This window comes from Gambusia affinis, linkage group LG01 (assembly GCF_019740435.1).
Source record: "Gambusia affinis linkage group LG01, SWU_Gaff_1.0, whole genome shotgun sequence".
Taxonomy (NCBI): Eukaryota; Metazoa; Chordata; class Actinopteri; order Cyprinodontiformes; family Poeciliidae; genus Gambusia; species Gambusia affinis.
Window position 1 is genome coordinate 35,169,783 of NC_057868.1, and position 27,437 is coordinate 35,197,219.

The window sequence follows — 27,437 nt, forward strand, 5'->3', positions numbered from 1 at the left end:
ACGCAAAGAGGACCAGGTGCTCTTCACAGGATGAGTCCAGAACACATCAGATTAAGGCTGCAGCTATGATTATTTTAGTAATCTATCGATTATTCTGATGACTAATCAACTAATCGCATTTTTAAAAATAATTTTAACCACTTAAAACGGCAGTATGTAACTTTTATAAAGAATATGACTATTACATATTTGTTAAAACTGTCACCGTGTTATAGCCAAATATTTTTATTCAAGTAGCAGTAAAATGTAGCTGTCCAAGAAATAACTCAAGTAAGTATTTTATTAAAATGTCTATTCCAGTACTGAGTAACCAATCAAATTATCAATCACTTAATAAAATTACATACAACAAAATATAAAGTTAAGTAGAAATTTTGGTATTTTAAGGATGAAAATGACAATAATTCATAGGAGTAAGAAAAAAAAAAACAAAATCAGGAATGATTTTTCAAAATCAGTATTCCAATAAAAAAATTAATAAATGTTCAGCAAAAACTGCAGGTGTGTGTCTGTGTCTGGTGAAATTTTGGCTAAAACATGTTTGTTTTTCATTCAGTGGGTAGAAATACTTCATAATAAAATTACTAAAGTAAAAGTAAAAAGTACAGCGCAGTAAAAGTAAAAAGTACAGCGCAGTAAAAGTACATTGTTTTAAAGTTTCTAAAGTACATGGTGTATATACCATGTACACCATGTACGTGTTTCATAATCTGTTGTACAACAACAAATGAAAAAGACCAAATGATAATAATAAGATAATGGAAATAGTACCACAAAATATTGTGATAAAATTCCAATGTCACCTACTACTAGTATAGTACCAAAAATTGTAACCAGGTAAGAGCATAGGAGAAATATCAACATATATTTACTTAAGTAAAGTATTCTGTTCAAATGTTCAGAACATCTGATTTAATATTTAAAACGTCATCAGACAAAACTATGAAGTTATAAGCAAATTGGTTTATTTAAAAGACCAAAATAAAAAAAAATGTTACACAAGCAGTAACTACAGAATAACAAATTCAATCTGAATGAATATTTTAATCATGAACCCAGAACACAGACAGATTCATGTTATTCTCTTGGTGGATGGAGATCTAGAGGTTTCCTACCAATCTGTGACGTATGCCGTGACGCAATTCCCCTCACTTACTTTTAACTCCGTGTTTGATCAACAACGATATAAGTGAATAAATACACAGTAATATCAGTACTTAGTGGCAGCTGTTGTCACATATGGATGATAGTTGTTTTGTTTGGATGAAGTAGCAGAAACAGAGGGGGTCAGTGTGAACGTGGTCAGCGTTACGTCACAGGATAACCAAGCTGCTGCGGAATGGATGCGGTTAATAAACACGTCATTATTTGTTTTCCTGTGTTTGTCATTTAAAAACAAGTAAAAGCGACGAATGGGAGCGGGGTGTACCTGTCCGAGCGGGAAGTCATTATTTTCTGTCTCTCTGCATCCGCCGGAATCCTGCATCGACTGCAGCCTTGAAGGGAGTCCGTCTGAGGGACGCTGGGGGATTATGGGTAATGTAGTTAATCAGAACCATCATCATTAATCTGTCTCCAGATGTGGGCAGAGCAGACAAAAATTGTACTCAAATAAGAGTAACGCTACTTCAACTTATTTTTACTCAAGTAAAAGTAAAAAGTAGCCATCCAAGAAATTACTCGAGTAAAAGTATTTGGTAAAAAAAAATTATGTACTGAGTACAAATTATTAAATGATTAATATTTAAATATTACATAAGGTGGACCAAAATATAAGTGGATATTTTGGTATTTTAAGGATGAAAATGACAATAACTCATAGAAGTAAATTAAAATAAAAATTTAATAAAAAAGAACTTAAATTGTAGGTGTGTGATGAATTTTATTTACTTTTTTCCCCCCATTCAGTGGGTAGACAATCCAGAAATTTAACTCAGGAGTAGAAATACTTCATAACAAATTACTCAAGTAAAAGCAAAAAGTACAGCGTAGTAAAAATACTCCTAAAAGTATTTTTTATTTTTTCTACAACGTTACTCAAGTAAATGCAATTGAGTAAATGTAGCTAATTACTACCCAACTCTGTCCATCCCATATCTCAAAACAACTGACACACAAAGAAGCACCAGTATTTTAATAGTTTTGTTTAATAATTAAATTTTTGACATAAAAAAAAAAAAAAATCAGACAATGTTTAAAGATACACATGAATATAATAATTAAGCAGAAATCAGAGCAGTACAACATTAGATCAGATTGTCATGATGCTTTTTTCATCACAGTTCACAGTCTGTAAAGATGGCGTCTGTCCGTCATGTCGATGCTGAGTTAAAGTCTTTCAACGTCATTCTGCAGCTCGGATGGATTTATTCCTCACCGGAGCGTCCAGTTTCTCCAGCTAAGATATTCTTCCAAAAGAACCTAGAAGAATAAACACACCGTCAGAAACATCCAGTGGCGTCTAACTTGCTCATTTTTCGGTATCCCAGCTGTAAGCAGCTGCTTCTTATTTCATCCAGGCAGTATGATTGGAAACAGCTGGGACGGTTTCACACACAAAGGAAGGAACCGACCCGTCTGACATGCTGGAGCTTGTTGGTGAAGCCTGCGCCGTAACAAAGTGTAAAAACAACAATTTGCTGTCACTGAAAAAGAAAGAAGGGGGGTTTGTTTCTGAGCAGTTGCCAGGAAACAGTTTTACAGAAAACAATCAAGCTTACAGAATTCTGGAAAAACAGCACAATGTTGTTTTTTTTATTTAAACCATTGAAGAAAAGCCACAGGATGAGAAGTGATCACTGTTGAATGTTCGCTTTTCTTTAAAGCTGACCTATTATGGTTCCCTGATCAGTTTAGGAAAGATCTATGGTCTATACAAAACATGTTCTTCACATTTTTTCCACAAATTTATTCTAAGATTTCAGTTTTGAGATCCTATTAGAACAAGCTGTTTTATGGCATCCTGTGACTTTAAATCCAAATAAGCTGCTGCTGGCCACGCCCTGAAACTCAACGTTTACACTCAAACATGAAAATGGCTGCAAACAGATGCGCAATTATAAAACCGTAAGTCTTTGAAAAGCATTAGTAGAGCCTCCTGCACAAACATGCAGCAAGTGGCTTCTGAATGGTAAATCAACAAAAAAACTTCTTGTCGTTTCCAGCAGCCAGTGTACAGCAGATACGGAGGTAAAACCGGCTGTCCAAATACGCTGGAGCTCTGATTGTGTTGCCAAACCAGGTTGAGCTCAGCTGGGGTTGCTAGGTAACAGCACAGTGTCTGTCGAGCGTGACTCGATAATTGGGAAGGTTTTGAAACGGCTCATTTTCCAGACACCAAAAAAACTTTAACTTAATCCTGGAAACATCTGGGTGTTTTTTTTTACCACTTGGGTTGTTTTCAGAAGCAGCTGAGATCCAAATATAAAGATAAAAACGTAAAAAAAATTAGAATTGTACTTAATGGTTCCCTTTAAATGGCTGTTGTTTATTCTACCAGTAGTTTAACAGCTATGATGAGGTCAACTGACCAATTATTTTTAATCAAACGAGAGTTCAGGCGCTATAGGCAGAGCCTGTGTGAGGCTGAGCAGAGTGAGATTAGACGTTTGTTTTTCTGACTCGTCCGTACATGAAAGATAAACTGTACAAACATTTTTTCTGCCCCCATCATTTCATATCTACTGTATCTGCCAGGGTAAAAACAGATAAGATGTTACAGACAGTATGGCTCTGTCTGTTAGTTGTTAAACCTTAAACCTTTTATATTAAAATGCCTTACAGCGTTTATGTCGGACATGTTGTGTGGAATGATTTATTAAGCCAGTGCAAAATATACAGATCTGTTTATGTTGCACAATTCTTCAGTGTTTTAAGGGGTTTTGGTATTGTTTCAGAGTGTAACCGCAATGTAAGCGCTGTAAACTTTAAAGCAGAACTCAGTTTGGAGTGAATAAAACACTGGACCAACATCAGCTGATGACGCGGCTCCCCACATCATCACAGACTGTGGAAACTTTACCCTGAGCCTCTAAGCTCACAGCAAAAACAAAATATTACAGAGTATTTCTGGTCCAGTTTCTGTTGCAAATATCTTAGTACACATGAAATAAGACAAAACTAACTGACAAGTAACTTTTCAGCAAGATATATCAGCTTGTTTTAAGTTAGTAATTCATTTATACTGATGAAAAACTACTAGTTCTACTGCTAGATTATTTCAAAAATAATAATAAATAATCTGCCAGTAGAACTGGAACGTTACGTTGCGGTTACACTAATATTTTGTGTTTTTATAGTGCTCTACCTCATTCGCATATGTAACAAAATTGAGGTTTGCATTACATTTAATCCTCAAAAATATCCAGCAGAGTCATCGTTTCTGTGTCAGGGAAACGTTGATACAAGGAATCCTCTTGTATCAAATACCTCAATACCTCTGTTATCCTTGTTGCTTGTACACATTTCTTCCTTCCACTAAGCTTTACAGACAGCTCTGGAAAAAAGAGCCACTGCAGTGAACCCGATTGAAAACCTCCTGGTTTTTCCACCAAGTATTGATCTCTGAACTCTTCCTGAGTTTAAACATTAGTATTGTTGTTTCTAAATTGATATAAACTTGTTTTCTTTACATTATTTGAGGTTTGAAAGCACTACATCTTTTTTGTTATTTCTCATTTTCTGCAAATAAAAACTAAATGTTGCTTGGAATTTCAGAGACACGTTCTTTTAGTTCATAGAATAAAATAATAATGTTCATTTTCCTTTATTTTTTTATTAAGATGCTCCTGCAGCTTTTGGTTGTGTAGGACAGATTTTTTCCTCCTTTCTTTGTCAGGACGTTCTGAGAAAATAAAATCAGGCTATTTCCTCAGTGTTAGTGACCATAAAACCAGAACAAAACAAAACATCAAATGAAGGCCGAGAAGTCAGGGTAAACTAATTCAGCTTAATAGAAACAATATAAATGTTTAATTTAGTTACTTATTCATTTTTTGTTAAATTTAAATTTGTAGCAAAACAACGAGTCAAACAACTAAAAAAGCCTTCTGTCTACATATTTGACTGTCTGGTATAATTAAAAAATAAAAAAGGGAAATTAATGCTTTTCGTTTCTATCTGGTAAATTAAAACGACAGCATTAAACTTTCTAAGTCACCTGTGTTGTCTGAGTCTGATAAGATGGGAGAATGAAGGTAAAACTGTAAACACAGGATAAAAAGAATCGATCAGCATCTCAAGTTATTCTCTCAGGTTTTGTCCAGATTTTTGTTCAGCTGCAGCTCGATCATGTTCTGCACAGCAGGGAGCCTGAGCTGCTCACCGCTGGAGACCAGAGAGGAGACGTGTCAGGAGAAACATCCAGAAGGAGAGAAAATACAGGAGAACTTCTCTTTTTAATGTCTGAAAAGCCAAACTAATTCCAATTAATGCCACAATATTACTTTTATTTTAATTAACATGGCTGCAGAAACTAGATTTTTGTTTTTGTTGTGTGAAAATGTATGCAAGCCCCTGAAGACGCCCCTGTTTACCTCTGCTGAGCAGCTGCAGGTTGCGCCCTTCCTCCTGCACCTGGAGCTGCAGCACCTGCTGCAGCAGCTCCTGCCGAAGCGTCTCTTGCACCAAACCCATCCTCTGCAGCTTCTCCCCATTTAGACGCAACAAAGCTCGGCCTGCAAAGTGAAAGCTGCTTTCAGACATCTTAGTCTTTACATCATCATTTAGGCTTTTCCACAATTCTGAACAAAATCACTGAGGATGTTTTCACATCCTGATAGTCCGGTAGACTCGGCTTGACTGGGGCCCAACGTTGCAACATTTGTTACATTTTCAGCTACTGTGGTTTGCTTTCACCATGTGTCAAATGATCCAAACTAACTGGAAAAACCTGTTCCCCTTGAGGGCGCTGTGTCAAGAACCACTGAAGAAAACAGTACAAAACTCCCAGAAGACACTGAGCACAACTTTCTTTTTCACAAAATTTAAACAAAATGGAGAAGCGTCAGATTTTAGTGGTTGTGGATTTTCTCTTTTGTCTGATAAAAGACTATTCCTCCCACTGGCACGTTTGTTTTGGTTGCTATTACTCAGAATGCCCTGCATTATAGTCCAGTTCCTGCTTTTGGATGAGTCTCTGGTCCGTTTGGTCTTCACATATGCATTCAAACCGCACCAGACTTCACTTCAGCCAAACTGAGACCGAGGTTTTTAGATGGACTAGAGAACAGGTGTCAAACTCCAGTCCTGGAGGGCCGCTGTCCTGCAACCTTTAGATGTGCCTCTGCTGCACCACCTGAATAGAATAATTAAGGCTCTGGGGAACTGATCTACACCAGGAGGAGGTAATTAAGCCATTTCATTCCAGTGTTTTGTACCTGTGGCTCATCTAAAGACTGCAGGACTGGAGTTTGACACCCCTGGACTAGAGTTTTCTTTTTTGGTTCTATCAGAGTTTGACTGCACGTTCAGACTTGGCCAAATGAACCAGACTAGAGTTCAGTTAAAGAGCACCAAACGAGGCTGGTGTGAAAACACCGCAAGGGTCTGTTTAGTTGGCTTTAATCAAACTCAAGTTCATTTGTCTAGAAACTCAGGTTCCTGAGGGGAAATCTGAATGTGAAGTCAAACTCTGATACAAATAAAAAAAAGCAAAGTAACGTAGGTCTCTGTTCGGTTGAACTCAACTCTGGTGCGGTTTGAATTCAAGTGTAATCAATCAATCAAATCAAATCACATTTTATTTGTATAGCACATTTCAGCAGGAAGGCATTTCAAAGTGCTTTACATCAAATCAAACACAATGCAACATAGAATCATCAATCAAAACAGAACATCAAGTCAGGTTCCATCAATAAATTTGCAATTGATTAAGTTTCAAATACAACTCTAAACAAGTGGGTTTTTAGTTGAGATTTAAAGGAGGTCAGTGTTTCAGCTGTTTTAAGGTTTTCTGGAAGTTTGTTCCAGATTTGTGGTGCATAGATGCTAAATGCTGCTTCTCCTCGTTTGGTTCTGGTTCATCACAAGGAGATCCCACCAAAAGCAGGAAGTAGTCTACAGCGCAGAGGATTCTGGGTAAATATAACCAAATGTTAGACTTACCACAAGTCTGACGTTAGAGGGAGAAATGACTTGTGGTCTTTCACAAAAGACAAAAAATAAATCCTACAACCGCTACTCCATTTTTATTTACATTTAACGTCTGCTTTTGAGGTTTATATGTAATTTCCTTCAGTAGTTCTTGTTGTAGCGCCCCCAGAGGCAAGGAGGGGAACAGGTTTTTCAATTAGTTTGGATCATTTGACAGTGTGGTGTGAAAGTGAATCACAGCAGCTGAAAATGTAACAAATGCTCCAATTCTGGTTCCAAATCAAACAGATCCTGAAAACACCTTTATTTTATGTAATTTTATCAATTCTCTAAAGAAATTAAAATTCTAACTGAGCTAAAACAGGAAAGGTTTAGTCTGATTTACTGTCAGATCACTTTAAAAAGGTGATTATGTGTCTTCTGATGGGTGAACCTGTGATGGCGTGCTGTGAGAACGCCTCCACGTAGGTCAGGTAGTTGTGTGGACAGTGTTTCTTCAGCCATTTACAGACATCCTGCTGCGACCAGAGAACGACGGGCCGGATCAGGCTGGGCTGCGTCGGACTCGTGTGATAGATGCCGTAATTGTCACTGGAGCGGTACTAAAAAAAAAAAAAAAAAACAGACAAGCAGCAAAACATTCAGGACAAAACGAGAAAATGTAGCTCAATTTTTAAATCTTTACTGCAGCCTCACGCTTTGTTGAAAAGTCGGCTGCAGCTGAGAATAAAGGCTGAAAAAGTTATTTATTTTCATGAGAGAAACCACCAACACTTCAGAATGTAAACTGCTTTGTTCAAAGATGATTTGCAGGACTGACCAACAGTTAACAGAAATATTGACTTGCAGAAACGGGTCACAACACAGTCCTGAAGACAGCTGCTGCTGTTTAAAAGCTTTTGCCAGATATTGGAAATGCATCTGAAATGTATGCAGAAACAAAAACGTCTCTGAAGAGTTTTCAATCCTTCGTGGATCTGAATTTAACTTTAAGCTGAACTCTGACAACCAGAATCAGTATTTATGATGCCGAGTCTCTGCAGGTGCGGCAGAAAAATCCAGCATGGGCCACTGGGATCAAACACAAACATTTACATGATGTATAGACGTACATAGTGTACGCAACAGTGCTGAGGCTTAATACCTAAATCTAAGATATTTTTCAGACCAAATCCGATTTTAACTGTACGAGAATAAAGCTGAAATAATACAAGAGTAAAGTCATAACTTTACAACTTAATTCTGGTTTTATTTTGACTTTATTCTCATTATTTTTCATAAACTTGCTACTTGGTATGTCCTTCATACTCTATTGTAAATGTTTGAATTTAATCTGTTTTTATTTTTTTTCTACTTTCTAAAGCAGAAATGACAAAAGTGGCTTTTATTTCAAACCATCAAAATCCCTCCTGTGATTTTTATGGTTTAATTGCGAGAATAGTAAACATATTAAAATAAAATTTCTCCAAAAGAACGACTTAAAATTACAAGAAAAAGTTGTTTTAAAGAAAAAAAACGTTTTGATAATGAATAATTTTTTATTATTCTCCTTCTGTTAAGACTTTATTGTCGTATGAATTTATGAAAATCTTCTTGGTGTGTATTTGAGTCGATGACATCTCAGGAGGAACAGAAATGGAGCTGAAATCAGTGGAAAATGTCCGATGATCAACTGTTTTCAGTTCTGCAGAAAACATGAATGTGATTGTTGAAAACTGACCAAGTAATCGCTGAAAATCTTCAGTGATTAAATCTGACTTTTAAAGTCTTTTTCACTAACAACCTCCATGTGTTTTATTACAAAACCCAAGTTCTTGTTGCAGATTACAAGAAAATGTCTTTGAGGAAGGAATTTGATAAAAAACAAGCGATAAAGAGAGAAACAAAACAAGATGTACTCAGAAGAAATCAGGACAATCAGCTTCCTTAAACCTCATGTGATGTCATCAGAGGAATGCACATGCGGAGGCTTGTTTTTATGTGGAAGACGAGACCTGCAATTAAACAAAACAAAAAAAAGTAAAACTGCCCCTAACGTGTTCTGGATGTGCTGCAAGCAACATCTAGAGGAAGTTTGATGAGGTTTGAATTAAAGTCTGGGTGGTGAGTAGCTTTAAAAATGTCAAGGATGTAAAACTGTACATCAGAAATCCTGTTGTCTTTCATAAATATATATATATATATACGTACTGCCAACTCTTAAAATGACATTCTTAAAATCCAACCACATATACATCTTCAGTTTAATCTAACACTTTACTCCAGATAAATGTTCTTTCCAGACGTTCTTTCTCAGAATTCTAATTCTGTATTTAGAATCCTGAAAATATTTTTCAATTATGTTAGTATATGAAAATGATACAGCTGTTTCTTCATGCTGATAGGATTTGTAAACCTGCATTTTATAGACTCTGAAAGACAGTCCCAAATTTATTTGGTAGATTTAAATTTTAAGATTAGATTTGCCTGACAACAATAAATAAATAATTTAAACTATTATAATTCTGAGATTAAAGTCAGGAATCTGAAGAAAAAGTCGGGATTTTGAGAAAAAAAATAATTCTCAGGAAGAGTTTTCAGAAAGAGTCAAATTTTTCTGAAAAAAGTCAGAATTTACTGGAAAAAGTCAATTCTGAAATTAAAGTTCAGAGAAATTTCAGAATTCTGAAAAAAAAAAGTCAGAATTCTTAAATTAAATCCAGAATTCTTAGATTCAAGTCAAAATTCTTAAATCTAAGAATTTTGATTTAATGTTTAATCCTTACTTAATATTGAACATCCTGAGTAAGGATGTTTAATATTCCACAGTGAAACATGTTGTTGCTCTGAGCCTCCAGCGAAGGAACAAAAGAGCGCCGATGATGAATGCAGGAGCAGTAAATGAAAGGATGACATGTAAAAGATGAAAGTGAAGTGTGGAAGCAGTAATAATGCTGCTCACAAAGCCGCACAACCGCGTAGCAACGATTAAGTTCATGTTCCACGAGACGAAAATAAACCAGCCGCTGCTCTGTGTGTGCTGCAGAAGAGGAGAGGCAAACAAAGCAATGCCTGCGACTCTGTTATCAGCCCAGCCCAGTTCTGTTTGCAGCTTTAGCTTCAGCTCCCAAAGGCCTTTTAAACTGCCTTTCATGGGCTGGAAACAAAGCCGACTTGTAACCGCGGGCTCTAAATGAGGCCAGTTCACAGCATAAATGGACTGCGACTGCAGACAACACTGACCGCGTGAGGAGACAAAGCTGCATCAGATAACAAGAGACTTTAATTTAAGCTGGAACCGCTCACGCTTCTGACCGGGTTTTACAAAGAACTAGGAGGGTAACGAGACCGGCTCGGCCGACTGGATGCTATCTGGCGCAATAATTTCCGTTTCTCAATAAACAGACACAGTGGTGCAGCAGAAAAGTGTGAGCGCTGGAAGACCTTTACTATTTAAAGCTAGAAGGCGGTAAGAGCCGCCGTGCCGCTGGGGGGAGAGCAGCTCCCATTCTCTGCTAACAAAGTGTCCATTAGCCACAAAGGAGGAGGGCTTGTTAGACTGGGATTTTTATTCTAGTCATGATTTTCTGCACAGAGGAAAAGATGCAGACCAGCACAAAGGACGGTTTTCCTCAACAAGACATCACACCGTCCATCTTAGTGCTGGGCGACATGGATTACAAAGAAAACCTCAGATTTTTATCATAGTAGATCTGATTTCTATGACGGAGTATTAGGGAAACACTTAGAAAATAAAAAAACAATGAGAAAAAAGTCCAAATAATGTCACAATTTCAGTTAAAATACAAAAAAAAATTAAGTCGAAATATTATGAGAATAAAGTTAGAAAATTCTTACTTTATTCTGGTATTACTACAACTTTAGTCACATCCTATTTTGACTTTATTGTTGCACAACTTTATTCTCATAATATGTAAAATAAATGCAAATCTCTTATAGATATTTTGTACATTCAAAACATGATTATAAATATCTAAATTTACTAATACAGTCTCTCATAAACCAGTTTCAGATTCCTGCATCTTAGATGAGGTGAAACTGATTTTATGTGAAAACGGTTTGCCATATAGAGTGGCGATCATCTCCAGCCAACAGATCGGAGTAAATTCATTTCTATCATGTCCATATAAACAAAAATCAAATTAATCAATGTAGTGAAGAATTAAAGTATTTCTCTGTTCAAACAGCATCGGCTTTACTGACGTCTCCTAATGGGAGGTTGTTAAAGGCTCCTCGCCAGCGGAAAAGGCTCTTTATTTATAACATTTACCATGAGAGTGGCTTAGGTTATTCTTAATGCACGGCTAATTACACTGCTATTAGCTTAGCCACAGCACTTAGCGACCCCGAAATGCCACTTTCTGGTTCAGGTTTCTAACAGGAACCTTTTGTTACTTTTTTAGCCTGTTTCACTTGCTGCTCAATGTCTGGAGGCAAAATAAATGATAAATAATAATCTAGCCAAACAGCCAGCAGCTAAAAGAAATTGATATGGGTTCTGTTGGGCTTGTTCAGCTCCTCCAATCTGGAACAAACTTCTAGAAAACTGCAGAACAGCTGAAACACAGAGTTCCTCTAAATCAAGACTAAAAACCCTCTTGTTTAGCAAATAACATTTAAAATTTTGAACCGTGATAAACAAAACATTGAGCAACATATTTAACGTGTGTTGATAATTTTAACAATGGCACTCGACAAAATGTAATGTCTGTTACTGATTTTCACAATTATTGACTATATGAAGTGTTTATAATGTTTTTCTACACTTTGAACTGCCTTGTTGCTTAAACAAATGAACTTGGTTGTTTGTTAGAGATGGTAAGAACTTCAAAACTTGTAATTTTGAGAAAAAAATTAATTTTGTTAATGTGGGATTTGAATGTAATCAAATTTAAAATCAAAGTTTCCAAGTTATGCTACAATACCAACAAAAATGTATTTATTTTTACAGGGAGAGTCAATAAATGTGGGAATTGCTGCATTTATTTTGGCTTCTTGGCACACAATTAATCTGACCGAAAAAAAAAAAAAAGAAGGAAATATGTTCAAATCACATCCAGCAGTCAGGAAAAGCGACGTTATCGACTTTGCAGCTGCAGCGATCAGTTGAGATCAAAATGAAAATACCAGGATTATAAAAAAGCAGCTGCAGCGTAATTACAATAATGAGCCAAATGTCTGCAGCCAAGCAAAAATCTCTCGTATTTGCGAGTGGCGGAGTTCGATAAATAAGTTCTGACAACATAATGAAAAGGAATTTGACTGAAATTAAAAAAAAATGTCTCAGCAGAGGCGTTGTCTGAGTCTAGCAGCGAGAGCAGAGGCAGCTGCTCTGGGAGGAATGAATGGGTTTTGTGTTTGTGTTGTTTTTTCCTCTGGCAACAAAGTTTTACATAAAAGCCTCCAATAAGCTGCCAGAGCCTGAGCTAGTGGCGATACAAAAACACGTGTAACAGCCTCTGTCCATAAACTCAGGAGTGGAGATCATCAGATTTGCATCTCATTTGGTTCAACATCCTCTAGCCGTACTTGTTCATCACTCTCTGTGTGTTTAAATAGCTGGAGAGGGTCGTTGAAATCTGATGGCCGGTCCAAATTAGCTGCTTATGAATTCATGCCCAGAACTGTTGATGTAGAACACGTGTCAAACTCAAGGCCCAGGGGCCACAGCTGGCCCGCCGTAGCTTTTTATGCGGCCCTTTAAAATCCAAATTACACCAATAAGTTCTTCTGTTTTCACAAATCTGCGAAATTCACACAAAATCAACAAATCTCTGCATTTTTTTCTGATTTTACTGCAAACTGTATCAAAATTGTTCAAAAAATATTGAGTTTAAGTGACTGCTGCCTCAGCAGTACTTGATGTCAAATTGTAGTATGTAATTGACACAGTGAGTGATAAAACTTCACATTTATCATCAGGTAAAGTGCTTTACAAACATTCTTAAATTGGCAGCACAAAATCTGCAATTTTGATTGCCAAGAAAACACTAAAACGTCACATAATCCTGGAGGACTAGCTATTTATTGATTTTTTTAACAATTTAATTGGTTTTATCAATATATTCTGGCACACCGGCCCTTTAAGAACATTCAGATTTTTGACATGACCCAAAATGAGTTTGACAGCCCTGATGTAGAAACCATTTTTGAATTTATCATGTAGTTTATCATTTATCACGATACATTTCTTATCATAAGAATTAGAATAAAAATCACAATAAACTCCAATTAATGATGTTTAAACCTCCTAAAACTCAAAACAATAAGACTCAGCAGTCTTATTATTTTCTTCACTGTTAGTTCAATATACAATATTTAATTTGAAAATATGATTAGAAGCAGTTACTATATGAAGCTTAGTCACAAAATTCAAACTTCTTTATGTGATATAAACAGTAATAAACAGTTTATTACTGTTTATATGACAACAGTAATAAGTAGTTTATTACTGTTCATATGACAGTAATAAGTAGCTCTTATCATTTTTATTGATGATGGTAACAGAAAATATTGTGATAAAATTTTAAGCCCTTATAGCTCACACCTACTAACATTTTTATCTATAAATTGAAATAAAATAAAAGGATTTCATGTAATATAAAACAGCAGCATCAGAGCAGATTCTACTTTTTATGTTTTTACACTTCATTAAGCCTGATTAATTTTTTGTCACTAAGATTTTTTTCACATTTAGTAAAATTTACATTTATGTTGAAACATGCACGATTGATTGATTGATTAAAGTTTTGGTTTGGGATAGTAGATAAAGTCTAGACATGGTAACATTTCTCCAAAGTTTCAACAAATTCAATACTTTTACTGATTTTTCAGTACTGCATATGAATCTTCTCAACTTTCACATTTAGCTACAGATTTAAGAAATATTAACAGTATGGAATCTGTTGTGTGCTTTTATATAAACTATTTCACGTTTAAATCATGTTTAGAACCTGGTTTAGACCATATTTCCTGGGATCTGATCAATTTTTATCCAAAACCCTGGAATGGGAACACCGAGTTCTCTCTTCTTATTAAGACTGTAAATATTAGCTGAAACAAATCCTGTACATCTCCAACATGAGCGTAATGACATCAGGCAGGTATTACATGGACGCAGGTGTTTGACGTGCAGAGATCATGTCGGTTCTCTGTACCTGCAGGACCTCCGTGCCCGGCTGCTGCAGAAGCTTCACGGTTCTTCCCCCAGCCGTTTTCTGTCCTCGGCCGTCATGCCAGGTTAGATTCCCACCTGTCCGCCGACTCAGCTGGTGCTTAAAGTCCTCAGGCAGAGCCCTGTACTCCACAGCGGGCCTGCAGAAACTGAAACTGGAGGCAGCTGGGGAGGCAACAGGGGAAGGAGTAAAGCAATCAGATTTAGATTCCGAGTGCCTTAAAAACAAAAGCCTATGGATACAAATGATTAATTAAAGGGTTAGTCTAAAGTTGACTGAAGTTGTAGGTCGACTAACGACCACCGTAATTTAGAAGCGGACATTTTCTTTTGTATCAAGAGGGACGACCGTCTTCCGGTAAATTTGTAGTGAGCATCTTTTTATTTTCAACATTATTTTGTGTCAGCTGAGATAAATACCGACTAAGTAAACAGAAAACTGTGGGTTTTTTTCCACATTAATAAACACACTCCACTTTTCTGTTCATCACATCCTCACCTTTTGTTTAATATAGTTGATGCAGCTCAGAAATGCACTTCGGCTCAATGAGCTCTACTAAGGCGATAACTTAAAGAATTTATCGAGTGTTAATAAGTCTAAACAGAACCGAATAAAATGCATTTTATATCTCACAGTGGACTCTGTTTGGACAGTTCCACTTTCACGTATAGCTACGACCCGCCGCCATCTTTGTTTTTGCTTCAACGGCTCCGCTTAAGAATGACCTGCAGCGCCCTCTGCTGGACGGCGGCGAAACTACAACAATAAAAAAAAAGGTCTACGCGGACGTTATTAGTTAATCGATTGGAACCAATTTTAATCTTAACAAACCCTCAGATGGGGTGGAGTACCCAAACATTGTACTCAGGTAATAGTAACACCAGCAAAATATATTTTTACTCAAAGTAAAAAGTGGCTATTCAAGAAATTACTCAAGCTTACAACTGTATTTGGAAAACAAGACTACTCAAAAACAGAGTATCTAATCAAAAGATCAATCATTTAACATTAAAAAGAATTACATTATCAGATGGACCAAAATATAAAATTATGTGGAAATGTTAAAGATAATATTTTTTCCAAACAATTTCAATTAATATAAAACTTGTTAAACATTAACAAAAACTGCCAGTGTGTTTCTGTGTCTGGTGAATTTTTGGTTAAATACAGCATGATAAAAATACTCCTAAAAGTAAATCTTTCCCCGTAAAGTTTCTCAAGTAAATGTAATAACTTTCTATAATGGGGGTGTCAAACTCATTTTTGAGCCCAGAGTTTGTGCCCTGTACCATTAATCTGTAGTCTGTATCACTCACAGTTGACGTCATTATGAAATACCTGATCTGACCTGCTCCTTTAACCACTGCAGGGCTTTGAAATCCAGAGCTCAGGTGGTACAATTACCTTTAGTGAAAGGCTGGTAAGCAGATGTCAGAGCAGCGAGACAAGCCAATTTCTCATCATTACGAGGAGGCCTGCAGGCAGAGATCCAAGCCCCCTCAACAGCAGGTGGCTTCTCCACATCCAGTAATTAAAGCGTGCGGAACTATAGTAAACACGCTGTTACTGGCTCAGATTCTGGCAGAAAGCCGAGGGTCATTACAGATTCATGAGCCAGATTGGACGGATTTTCTCACTTTGAAAAATATGCGTGCAGCTGTATCAGTGTGTGCTACAAAGTTGACTGACACAATTTGAAAGGAGGGCCAGAAGGAACAGAGAAGTGAGGGGGAGCTGGTTTCTGAGCAGCTCATAAAAAGAGTGTCCTGGTGAGGTTTTTTTTTCTCTTTAGCGCTGTGCCTCTCCTCGCTGTCATTCTGGATCCCCTGCTGAGCAGTCCAGCAGTCATTAAGGCTTCATCTTCATCATCAGGTTATCTAAGAAAACTCTGCATGCCATTCTGGTTTCTTTGAAGCTTTGCTGAAATGTGAGCTCTGGCTCATGGTGCTTCTGCTGATGTAAACACTAATATGCCCCTTTCACTGCTATAAAACATAATTAAACCCATTTGTCAGAGGTTTTTGTTTTTACCCCTTTTTAGATCTTGTTTTCTCTCTCTCTCTTCTGCGGGAGGAAAATGTCCTCATTAACTACAAATTGCTTTTTTCCCCATAGCAAACATCTTCAGTGAAGCCTGATTACTGTTTGTTTAATTTTACTGGAGTGAGTGCTGCAGATAGAAGCTCCTCTTGGTTAACTTTGACATTAAAAATCCCTTTCAGAAACCTTGGCTCTGACTCTAAAGGAAGCTTTGAGCTGACCAGAGCTTTGATGATGTTGCAGATGCTGATTTACCCGTTTCAGCACCCTGTCTCTGTCCATCAGCAGATTGTGCCCTGCAGGCATTTATGTACGCTGCCCTATAGATTGAGAGCAACCCAGTTTTTGGCTGATAATGGATGCTTTGACCTCAGCTGAATCTCTCTGAGAGCGCACAGGAGGCGCTTTGTTTCCTGCTGCCTGCATTTACCCAACGAAACTGGTTTGACAAGTGAACAAACCGGAACTGCACACTGTCTCGCTAAATTCAGCTTGTTTTTCTGAAAAAGACAAGAACAAATGAATGATTAGGAGAGGAATATAAAGCTTCCTACCGTCCACAGCCATGGCGAGACCGAGCTGGAGTGAGTTTAGTGAGTGTCTCCCATGGTCTCCGTGGAGCGACGCGCCTCTCCTCCTCTCCAGCAGAAAGTTTCCTGCGCTGCGTCGCTCCACATCCTCCCGGTTCTGGTGGTTAAAACCAGCTGACGTCCTGCGCGGAGAGTGGGCTGAACTCACTCCAGGCACGCAGGAATATTTCCCCGAGACGGGCTCCTGGAGCTTCCTGCGCGTGCGCCTTCTTCTGTTTGTTTTTGTTTTTTCTTCCTCTCCTTCTCTCGTGAGAATGACACGCGCGGCTGTTTCTCAAGAGGAGCGCGGTGAGCTCAAAGAGCGGCCCCGGGCCCTGTAATTAACGCAGCTCGCAGAGAGACTGAGAAACAGCGCGGATGAAAAGGCTTCTCATCATCTCTGCAGCATCCACCAGAGGGGATTCCCCTCTGCCTTTTCTCACAGAGAGGGAGCTCTGTCTTTCTGATGGAGGCTTTTAGAGCACAAGAGCTGCAGGACAAGTTGCCTCTCCCCGAGTCCTGACCCGGTCTTATGGTAAAGACTGGTTAGGTGACCTATAAGCTGCTGTCAGAAATAGTCAAAGTCATTATTAGGAGCTCATCTTGGCATATAGATTGCTTAAAGGGACAGTGCTATGCATTTTCCAAGCACATATTGTCATTTTATAGTCATATATCAGTCAGGGGCGGCCCAAGGATTTTGGGGGCCCTAACCAGATTTTAATTCGGGGCCCTACATAACATGTGACATATACTACATTCTTAGCTACAATGATCTAAGCATATTGCACATGCTTCATTGTGCTCTAATTAATTTGCATTTTAAAATGCAAATTAATTAAATCTGGAAGAAAAAAAAAACACTGCAAAAACACAAAATCTCACCAAATATTTTTGGTTTAGTTTCTTTTTTAAATATTGTACTACACTTTAATTTAAATATTTAAAAGTAACATCTGCAGACAAATATTAAATTTACAGTAAACACATTAGCAAGTTTAATATCTTTTGTTTCAAAAGTAAGAAGATATTTGTAAAATATGCACAACGTTCGAACATTACAATAAAACCATAAGATGTTCTGGTGCTGGGGCCCAAGGCAGCCACTTAACTCGCATTGCCTTGGGCCAGCTCTGCCTTCAAATGTTATAAAACTGCTATATATATAAACAAGACTCAAAATAAATTTGACTTCTCAATTTATTTACTTAAAATTGGACCTCTGCCATTTTAAGAAACTCTTGCTCTTTCAGAAACTCTGCCTCCAGCAGGTCATCACACATCACAACATTCCTCTATTAAGCCTTTAAAACATTTTACCAGCATTTCAGTGAGAAGTAGCTCCTATGATAAGCCCAGGAGTCAGATGCAGTTCTATCAGTTGTTTGCTAATTGCTGCTGCCACTAGTCTGAAGGAGCTTAATGAGAAAGGCAGTGCCTGGTGAGACCAAACAAAATGGTTTTGGAAATTAAAGAATTTCTCAAACATGCTTTGAAGAATTAAAGTGACACTCCAACTATGTTTTTGATGAGGGAATAATATTATAACATGATGTAACGCTCAAAAAAGTCAAATTTAAATAATAATGCCCATTTGAGAAAAAAACAAATGTACAGTAACCTAAAATGATTCAAGGAGGAAATTTAATTTCATTTTAAATATAAACACAATATTATGTGGATGGTAAAAACAAAACAAATTAACAAAAGTAAAAAACAGATCCTATAGACATTGTTCATCTGAAAATTTCATTTTCCAGACTTGAATGAGCAAAGTTGTTAGCTACAACTATAAATCTAATCTAATCTAAACTATAAGTTTAATTGAATTTCCTGATCTCTAAAAGGCTTCCATAAACCGATGGAGGTAAAACTGAAGCATTTTACTGCAGAGCAGCTGAATCACCTTGAGGAATTTGGTTAAAGCACAGATGACATTCAGCTAAGATGATAATGAACTGCATACTTTAAATGTGACCCAGATTTTTTGACTTTCATAAAGGTTGCTACTAAACTACAGCAGCAACTACAACAGTATTCACATTGTAAGTGAATACCAACCAAATTAAAGTTGTCAGTAAATTAAATAAAGGTAAAATGAAACACCTATTTTTTAAACACTGGATTTTTCACTGAAGTATACAGGTCCAACGCTCTGATGTTATCATTGTTGCTTAAGCTGACAGAAAATGCATCCCAAATAATCAAAATATGATTTGCTTATGTTATGGCCGATATTCAAGCTATGTTCCACCAGGTTCATGTTCCAGAGAAACACAGACACTGTCTTCGCTTCCTCTGGTGGCCCAATGGTGACACATCACAAGTTCCACAAGAGTATCGGATGACAGTACATCTGTTTGGAGCAGCGTCCTCGCCGAGCTGCGCAAATTATGCATTAAGAACAGCAGAAGACAAAGCTCAGCAGCTTCCAGCTGAAGTGGTCAGTACAATAAAACATAATTTTTATGCGGATGATTGCTTAAAATCTTTGCCTACAGAAGAGGAAGCAATCAAGTTTGCTCAAGATTTGACGGGTCTCTGTAATAAAGGAGGATTCAAGCTCTCCAACTGGCTCAGTAATAGTCCTGCAGTTCTGCAAACAGTTTCAGACAACAACAAAGCAAAGAAAATGTTGGAAATGGATCTGGATCTTCCAGTGGAATGGGCACTTGGATTAAATCCAAAGCTTCACTTCAAGAGCGGTCCCACACAAGAAGAGGAATACCGTCAGTAGTGAGCTCATTGTATGATCCCTTGGGGCTCTTTGCTCCCTTCATCATCACTGCCAAACTGCTTTTACTAGAGCTCTGCAGGAGAAACCTGGGCTGGGATGATGCAGTTCACCATCATTTTTCCAAACAATGGACCGACTGGCTGGATGACCTGAAGTGAGTCGCTGTTACAGAACAGCTCCACCATTTCTCTGATGCCAGCCAAGTGGGATATGATACAGTGTCATATATACAATTGCAAAGTGAGCCTCTTGTGCATCTGGCATTTCTCCTAGGAAAGGCCAGAGTCGCTCCTCTCAAGCAGACAACCATCCCTCGAATGGAGCTCACTGCAGCCGTCCTTGCTGTTCGAATGGACCAACTGCTTCACAGAGAATTTCATCTTGAACTGGAGACCTCTGTTTTTTGGACTGACAGCACCACTGTCTTAAAATACATCTGCAGCAAAGCAAAGAGCTTTCATACCTTTGTTGCAAACAGAGTGTCCATCATCAGAGAAGCTACACAAGCTAACCAGTGGAGATATGCGAGTTCCAAAGATAATCCAGCAGATGAAGCAGGGATGAAAGCAGAGGACTTTTTGGAGCACAGCAAATGGATTAATGGACCTGAGTTTGTGTTTGAGTCTGAAAACAGAAGCTGGAGGTAAAGTATGACTCACTTCCTGTTGATGATTCTGAAATAAAAAAGGATGTGACTGGTAATGCTGTTGTTGAGGAGGCTGAAAACCACACCAGTCTTTCATTTTCTACTTCTCGTCCTGGATTAAGCTAAAAACATCTGTAGTTTGGGTTTTAAAGCTCAAAGAACTCCTCCTTCAGCTGTCTCAGAAAAGAAAAGAGTTTTCTGCCATGATGCATCAGTCTACAGACGATGCAAACGTTAAAGAGCAAATGGTGTCGCAAAAGATGCAGCAGTTTAAAACTATGCTGAAAATTTAGTGTTTGGCATCTGAAGATCTGGCTACGGCAGAGCATTTCATTATTCTCTTTGAACAACATCATAGGTTTGGACCAGAGATCCGCTCACTCAGAGCCAGCAAGACCGTCTCTAAAGACAGCCGGCTGTACAGACTCGATCCAGTGGTCGATAATGGAGTCCTCAGAGTGGGCGGACGAACGTCTCAGAAGAGCTGCTATGGTATCTGAAATTAAGCATCCGGTCATCCTGTGTAAAAACATGCATGTGGCAACATTAATTCTGCGTTACATTCACTATCTGCTTGGTCATGCAGAAAGAAACCAAATGTTGTCCAGGCTGTGTCAGAGATACTGGATAATCAGTGAAAACTCTGCTGCCAGAAAGATCCTGTCCGACTGTGTCACCTGCAGAAGAAATAGAGGAAAGCTTCTGGAACAAAAAATGGTCGACTTGCCCCAGGAAAGGGTAAAATCAGACAAACCTCCATTTTCAAATGTTGGTGTTGATTATTTTGGCCCCACTGATGTTGAGAGAGGCAGGAGTATTCTCAAACGTTATTTACTTGCCCAACTAGTCGTGCCTTTCATTTGGAAGTGGCTCATACCCTTGACACTGATTCTTGCATTAATGCAATCAGAAGATTCATCTGCAGCCGTGGTCCAGTCTCTTCCATCAGATCAGATAATGGCACAAATGTTGTGGGACCCAATACTGTAGGCAGAATTCTGACATCACCAGCGATTATATAAGCTCGGCACATCATCTACTTTCATCACAGCCGTTTAGCAGCCATTGTCGATACATTCTCTTGAGAATTTATTTAGCAGTTCGCAGAAAGATTTTCAACTTTGTTTGGTGTACATTTCTTTTGGAGATTGACATCAAGCTTAATGTGAAATCTTTAGAGTTTCTAGAGAAGTGATTTTAAGCGTAGAACCTGAAACAAGAAAAGGTTACAATGGAGTCTGTGACGGACGTGTACGTTGATAGCTAGTCGCTCCCTCACTGACTATGTGCTCCGGTCAGAGAACAGCTGCGACTTTAGGTGTTATTACGGACTTTATTGATGATCATGTGAGAGTGTGTGTGAGTGTGTATGGATACGTGTGTGGTTTCAGCTCTATAAGCGCTCCATACTACATTCGGAAGCTAGTTTACAATCCTGAACATCTTCAGAACAGTAGAAATAACGCTACAATTCGGAGTACTGCTAAACAGCTCTCAAACTGAACTATTCTTGTAACGGTAAACCAAGAAATGAGCGTTAGCTCGGCATTTCCTCGTCTGAATACATTGGAGCTCGCGGTAACTAAGGTTACACAGTTACCGAACTAACAGCGTGTAGTAAACACAAACGGACGAAGGAATTATGTACTTACATTGTCATCAACGCACATGTACACACAAAGAATTCGACATTTTAGTGAGGTGCTGAGGCAGAGCTACAAGTGCCTGCTAGTGGAGCACACACTAAAGTCAAGAGTCATGAATGTGCGCAGGCGCGTGGTACGTTCCTAATAGCGTCTCTGACGTCACGACGCAGGTTCCAGCAGGGAGTTTTCCACAGAGTCCAACCAACCAAGAGTCAAAGAGGTTGCATCCAACAACATTGTCGAAAGGGAGGTACAGCCACCCAAACCACCCAAACACAGGAAGAAGAAGGTGTCATTTGCTGTCTGGTTGGAGCAGCAAGAGCTTAAGATATCTGCTGAAAATATTGAACACCAGGACGCTTCACCTGTGATTGACAACGAATCAATCGCCAAAGCACTGGAGGCAGGAGATCAAAAAGGGGACAGACCGACACCTGAGAGTGAGACCGATGAGAAGAACCAGGTACCAATTAAAACCTGTTTGGAGGAACAGGTCCCCATTGAACAGGAGACACCAGAGAAGGAACAGCCCTTTGAGTCTGGCGTTGAAAATGTTAAAAAGCAGGACACTTCTCTACCGGAAAAAGAAGAAGGTGGTCAGGAAAATTCCTTTAAGAAGGAAATTTGCCAAGAGGAACCTGTGATTTCTAAAACTGAACTGGTCGATGAAAAGAAAAACATCCCAAAATCCCAGAAGAAAGTCAGAAAGGGGGAAAAACAGTTTTCAAATAGTAAGCGCAGCAAGAAGATGCCACTGTTATGGAAATCTTTCCCCGAGCCAGAGGCGTTCATAGATCTCGAGTTTTTCACTGAAAACAGTGACATCAATAATGGACCTCTGCCGGAAAACCAACGTTTTCAGGCAGCTTTTCCCAGCACAGGAAGGAAGACAATTTGGAAAATATTCCCCATGTCAGAACCTCAGATAGATGTAAGTTTTGTTTACAAGAATATTGAAACGCAAAATGTTTCAATGATGACACAAGAAAATGATGAGGCAGCTTCCTTGAGAAAGGAAAGTTATTCTCAGAACACTGTGATTCCTTCAACACAGCTAATCGTCAACAAGGAATCCATCTTCAAACCGCAGGAGACACTGGAGCAAAAAGCAGAGAAAAGTCCATCTACGGGTGAGCCCAAGGACAACATCCAAACTGGGAATTTAACCGAGGTTCCTGATAGTAAAACAGAAGAAAATGTTCAAGAAGAGCGTTTAAATGAAACTCAAAATTTGCCTCACTCTTCTGAAAAGTCAACAAGTCAAGCACAGTGTACGTGTCTTGCCAAATTTAAGGAGACTGAATTGGGATTCATTGAAGTACAAAATTACTTAATGAAACAGCTTGATGAGACGTTCGATACATATAAAAGACTTAATGCTAAACTTAAACAGCAGAAAGACATGATGAGGAGAGTACTCTCAGGGAAGAGAAAAAGCAAGAAGTCAGTGGTTTCTGTTCAAATTCAAAGAGATTCACAAGACAGCCCAAAGCAGAAAACAGTCCATTATAAACCTGCTTCAGGACAAACTGAGACGGATGGACAGGAAACCAGTTATACATTAAAACCAGTCCCTCAAACCTCAGAAACACAACTGAATAGGCATCAGGATCGACAGACCAAGCTATTAAAGAGATCTACAGGCAAGAACAGAAGAGAGTCAGCAATGAAAGATGGCTCTGAATTGGAAAACCTCAATGATAAAAAGGTTTCTCAGGCAAGCAGTGAACAACAAGACATTTCAGTGCCAGAAACAGTTGGAGATCAGGCAGCTACCATCAAAACTGAGACTCATACTAAAGAAACAGTCATAGGTAAACCACAGGAGGCAATCAAAGAAGAAACGGTCTCCACAACACAACAAAACGTGGACCAACAAGTTAAGAAGAAACCATCAAAGAAATATAAACGTAGGATTAAGAGAAAGGCAGCAATGAAAGCTGCCTGTGAGCTGGAGACCGTCAATAATGAAAAAGCTTATGGAGAAAAAACTGAACACAAAGTTTTGGTACCAGAAATAGTTAAGGATCAAATAGCTACCATCAAGACTGAGATTCATACAAAACAAACAGAGATTGCTAAAGTACTGGTCACTGAAGAAGCAACGGTCTCTGAAACCCAACAAAATGGGGATCAGCAAGTTAAGAAGAAACCATCAAAGAAATATAAATGTAGGATGAAGAGAAAGGCACCAATGAAAGCTGCCTCTAAATTTCAAAACCTGAACAATGATAAAGTTTCTTCAAAAAACACTGAACAAGAAGTTTCAATACCAGAAATAGTCACGGATCAGACAGCCACCAACATCACTGAGATTTATAAAAATGAAACACTGATTGGTAAGCAGGCAACTCAAGACAAAATGATCCATGAAACCCAACAAAATGGGGATCAGCCAGATGAGAAAAGGCCTTAGACTAAATCAAAACGTAAGAAAAAGAGAAAAATGGCAAAGAAAGCTGAACTGGAAACTGTAGTAAACCCAATAGAGACAGATCAAAACTTAATCCAAAATAGTAAGAAGCCAAAAACCGATTTAGAAATGATACCTGAGATCCCACAGACAGATTCTGAGCAAAGAGAGACAAACGTTACATTAAACAAAGATTTAATCTACACAGCACCTCAGGAATCAGAGACTCCAGCAGCTGAAGAGTCAGTTGAGCAGAACAATGTCTCTGAGCAAGAAGAGAGCCCCAAGAAAAAGATTTCACTGTGGAGGTGTTTCAAAAAGGCTTTAACTCCATCATGTCTGCGCCAGTTCAAAGACAGAAGTGAAGTCCATCCAGCGTAGACATCAATTTATGTCTCTAGTATATTAGATTTAAAAGGGCGGTGGGGCCATGTGTGGGTTGGGTGATTGGCGGTAATTGGAAAAAGAGCTACAGTTGTTGTTAATTGGACATTTTAATATTAAAAAAGCCAGGACTGGGAATTGAATTCAATTAGAAGGTGTATCCAAACTTTTGGTCTGTACTGTATATAGACATAGATTTCTATCTATAGCAATATCTAAATCTGTCTCGATCTCTATAAATACATATAAATCTAAATACAGATATCTATGTATATATAGATATCTATCTATATATCTAGATATATATACATATATATCTATATCGATATCAATCTCTCTCTTTGTATACCCAGGTCCTGGGTTCGATTCCCAGCCCAGGGTCCTGTGCGTTCTCTCCGGCTTCTTCCCACAGTCCAAAAACATGACTGTCAGGTTAATTGGTCTCTCTAAATTCTCCCTAGGTGTGAGTGTGTGTGTGAATGGTTGTTTGTCTTGTCTGTCTCTATGTTGCCCTGCGACAGACTGGCGACCTGTCCAGGGTGACCCCGCCTCTCACCCGGACCATAGCTGGAGAGGCACCAGCAACCCTCCCGACCCCATTAGGGACAAGGGTGAACAGAAAATTAATGACTGAATGGATGGATGGATGAAATGTTAGTATGGAGAAAAGGTCAGGAAAGAAATGAGTCAGTAGTTGTGAGGGTATCTTACCACCAGAGGGCAGTCTCATTCTGTGTACAGTTCTGTGGATATTACCGGTTTCTAAAAGCGTATTTATTTTAGCTGTAGCGTTAAATTGAATCCAAATTAAGTGGAAGCCCTGTAACATAACTGGCTGCACTATGGCGCATGACTGTTTTTAGAAAGGTGAGTTTGTATTGTTAATAGTAAATATAAATTGACTTATTTTTGACACTTGGAAACAAGAACTCAGGAGTGTAGAGCTTAAAGTTTGGGTTTTTCTGTTTGGAGATTTTATGTTTTCCCAAGTTTCTGAAAGTTTTCCTCTCATGGCTTCATCATTTTTATTATAAATACCAAAGCAGTTTTCAAATTGACAGTTCTACATAATAAAACTCTACTACAGCTTCAAAAAACTATTTTTTTATAAATGTATGGCATAAAATGTTTTATTATGAAAGCTAAAAAAATCTTTTTATGTTTGTTTTGTCTCATTTTAAATATAATAAGACATTGGCACAAGAAACTAGACAACAAATATTTGGTAAAATGTGTGTTTTTCTGCTATATGTAACTTGTGGAACCAATTATTTATATTCTCTAACGTTGGATTTTGAATAAATAATCTAAGTGGAATCTTATATTTGTTCTAGTACATTTTAATGTGAATTTAAGCTGCAAAAAAGATCAAGTTGTCAGTAAATAAACAAAGAACAAAAAAAGACTGTGGCAACTCGAAGCTTATGTGTGAGTTTTGGTGTGATTGCCAACTGTCTCCAAATGTGTATAGACTCCTGCTGCCATCTGTCCGCAAGACTATGAAGTGTGCACGACACTCCGAGTTCCCCTGCGGCCCTAAATGAGGTTTGTTCGACTCTAATGACACATCAACGTCTCTGAATAAATAAATTTTTGCAAATAAAAAGACAAAACAAAACACGTGTGAAGTTAAACAGGAAACAAGTTTGTGAAATTTAGTTCATGGATGTGAACATACTAAAGTCTAAAACAAACAATACGGATGTAACAAGCAGGCATCCTGTAAATAAAAACAGGATACACTGCAAAAACAAAATCTTATCAAGTGTTTTGGTCTATTCTGGTGCAAATTTCTGAGTACACAGGAAATAAGACTAAACAAACTTATAAGGAATTTTTCAGCAAGATATAGGAGCTTGTTTTAATCAATAATTGATTAATTAAAAAAATAAAATACTACTTCCACTGGCAGATTATTTCACTTATAACATGGGAAAAATGTCTTGGTAAAAGTGATATAATCTGCAGTGGAGCTCTACTTAAAATAAATATCAAGGAATTATTGACTTAAACAAGCTCTTATATCTTCCTGAAAAGTTACTCGCAGGTTAATTTTGCATTATTTCAAGTGTACTATCAAGCAATCGAGTTCATTAGCATAGCACATATCAGCAACAAGGCATTATACATCATAAAGCGGGTAGAGCATCCAAATATTGTACTCAAATAAGAGCAGCATTACTTCTACTGAAGTAAAAGTAACAAGTAAACCTCATTAAAAAAATCTAATTTTTCCCCAAAAAGTTACTCAAGTAAATGCAACTGAAAAATACCCAACTCTGAAAACAACATACAGTCGGCAACTGAGAAACCAGTAATAAATATTACATTTTGCGTCAGAAATAAACTAAAAATGCTTAGTAAGATTTTGTGTTTTTGTATCTAGAGAGCACTTTTGCTCATTAGAAGTTGATTTAAACCCACTGATAAATTCAGAAGCATTTTCCAAAATATTTTTTTTAAAGAAAATTAGAATTAAATGTTTGGTTCCTGCTCCTGCTCAGAGCTACAGGAACCTGAGACAAAACTGTCCGGTTAGTGTTACCGAAAAGCCACAAATAAAGCGATTAACAGGCTGGTTCAGAATCTGGAGCGTTATTGCTAAACTCAAACTGAAATAAGGAGTGGGACAAACAAAAACACAGCAGCCCTCCATCTGCTGCACAGACTCACACTTTCACACCCGGCCTCGCCCTGTTCACGAAGTGGCCGAGTTGAGAGGTCCAGGTTTGTCA

The 27,437-nt window shown here is 38.0% G+C and overlaps 1 protein-coding gene across 2 annotated transcripts; it reads right to left on the reverse strand.

Moving 5' to 3' along the window:
- Positions 1-2,129: 2,129 nt before the first annotated feature.
- samd10a (sterile alpha motif domain containing 10a) lies at positions 2,130-27,437 on the reverse strand. 2 transcript variants are annotated; one of them, XM_044119083.1, is made up of 6 exons: positions 27,376-27,437; positions 16,862-17,438; positions 14,250-14,431; positions 7,526-7,694; positions 5,535-5,675; positions 2,130-2,421 (listed from the first exon to the last, which is right to left on the reverse strand). In XM_044119083.1, the coding sequence occupies exons 2-6, from the start codon at positions 16,872-16,874 to the stop codon at positions 2,399-2,401; spliced, it is 528 nt and encodes a 175-aa protein (XP_043975018.1). In that variant the 5' UTR covers positions 16,875-17,438; positions 27,376-27,437; the 3' UTR covers positions 2,130-2,398. The 2 variants fall into 2 exon arrangements, with proteins under 2 accessions (XP_043975018.1, XP_043975008.1); XM_044119073.1 differs by lacking the exon at positions 27,376-27,437 and having other exon boundaries at positions 16,862-17,567.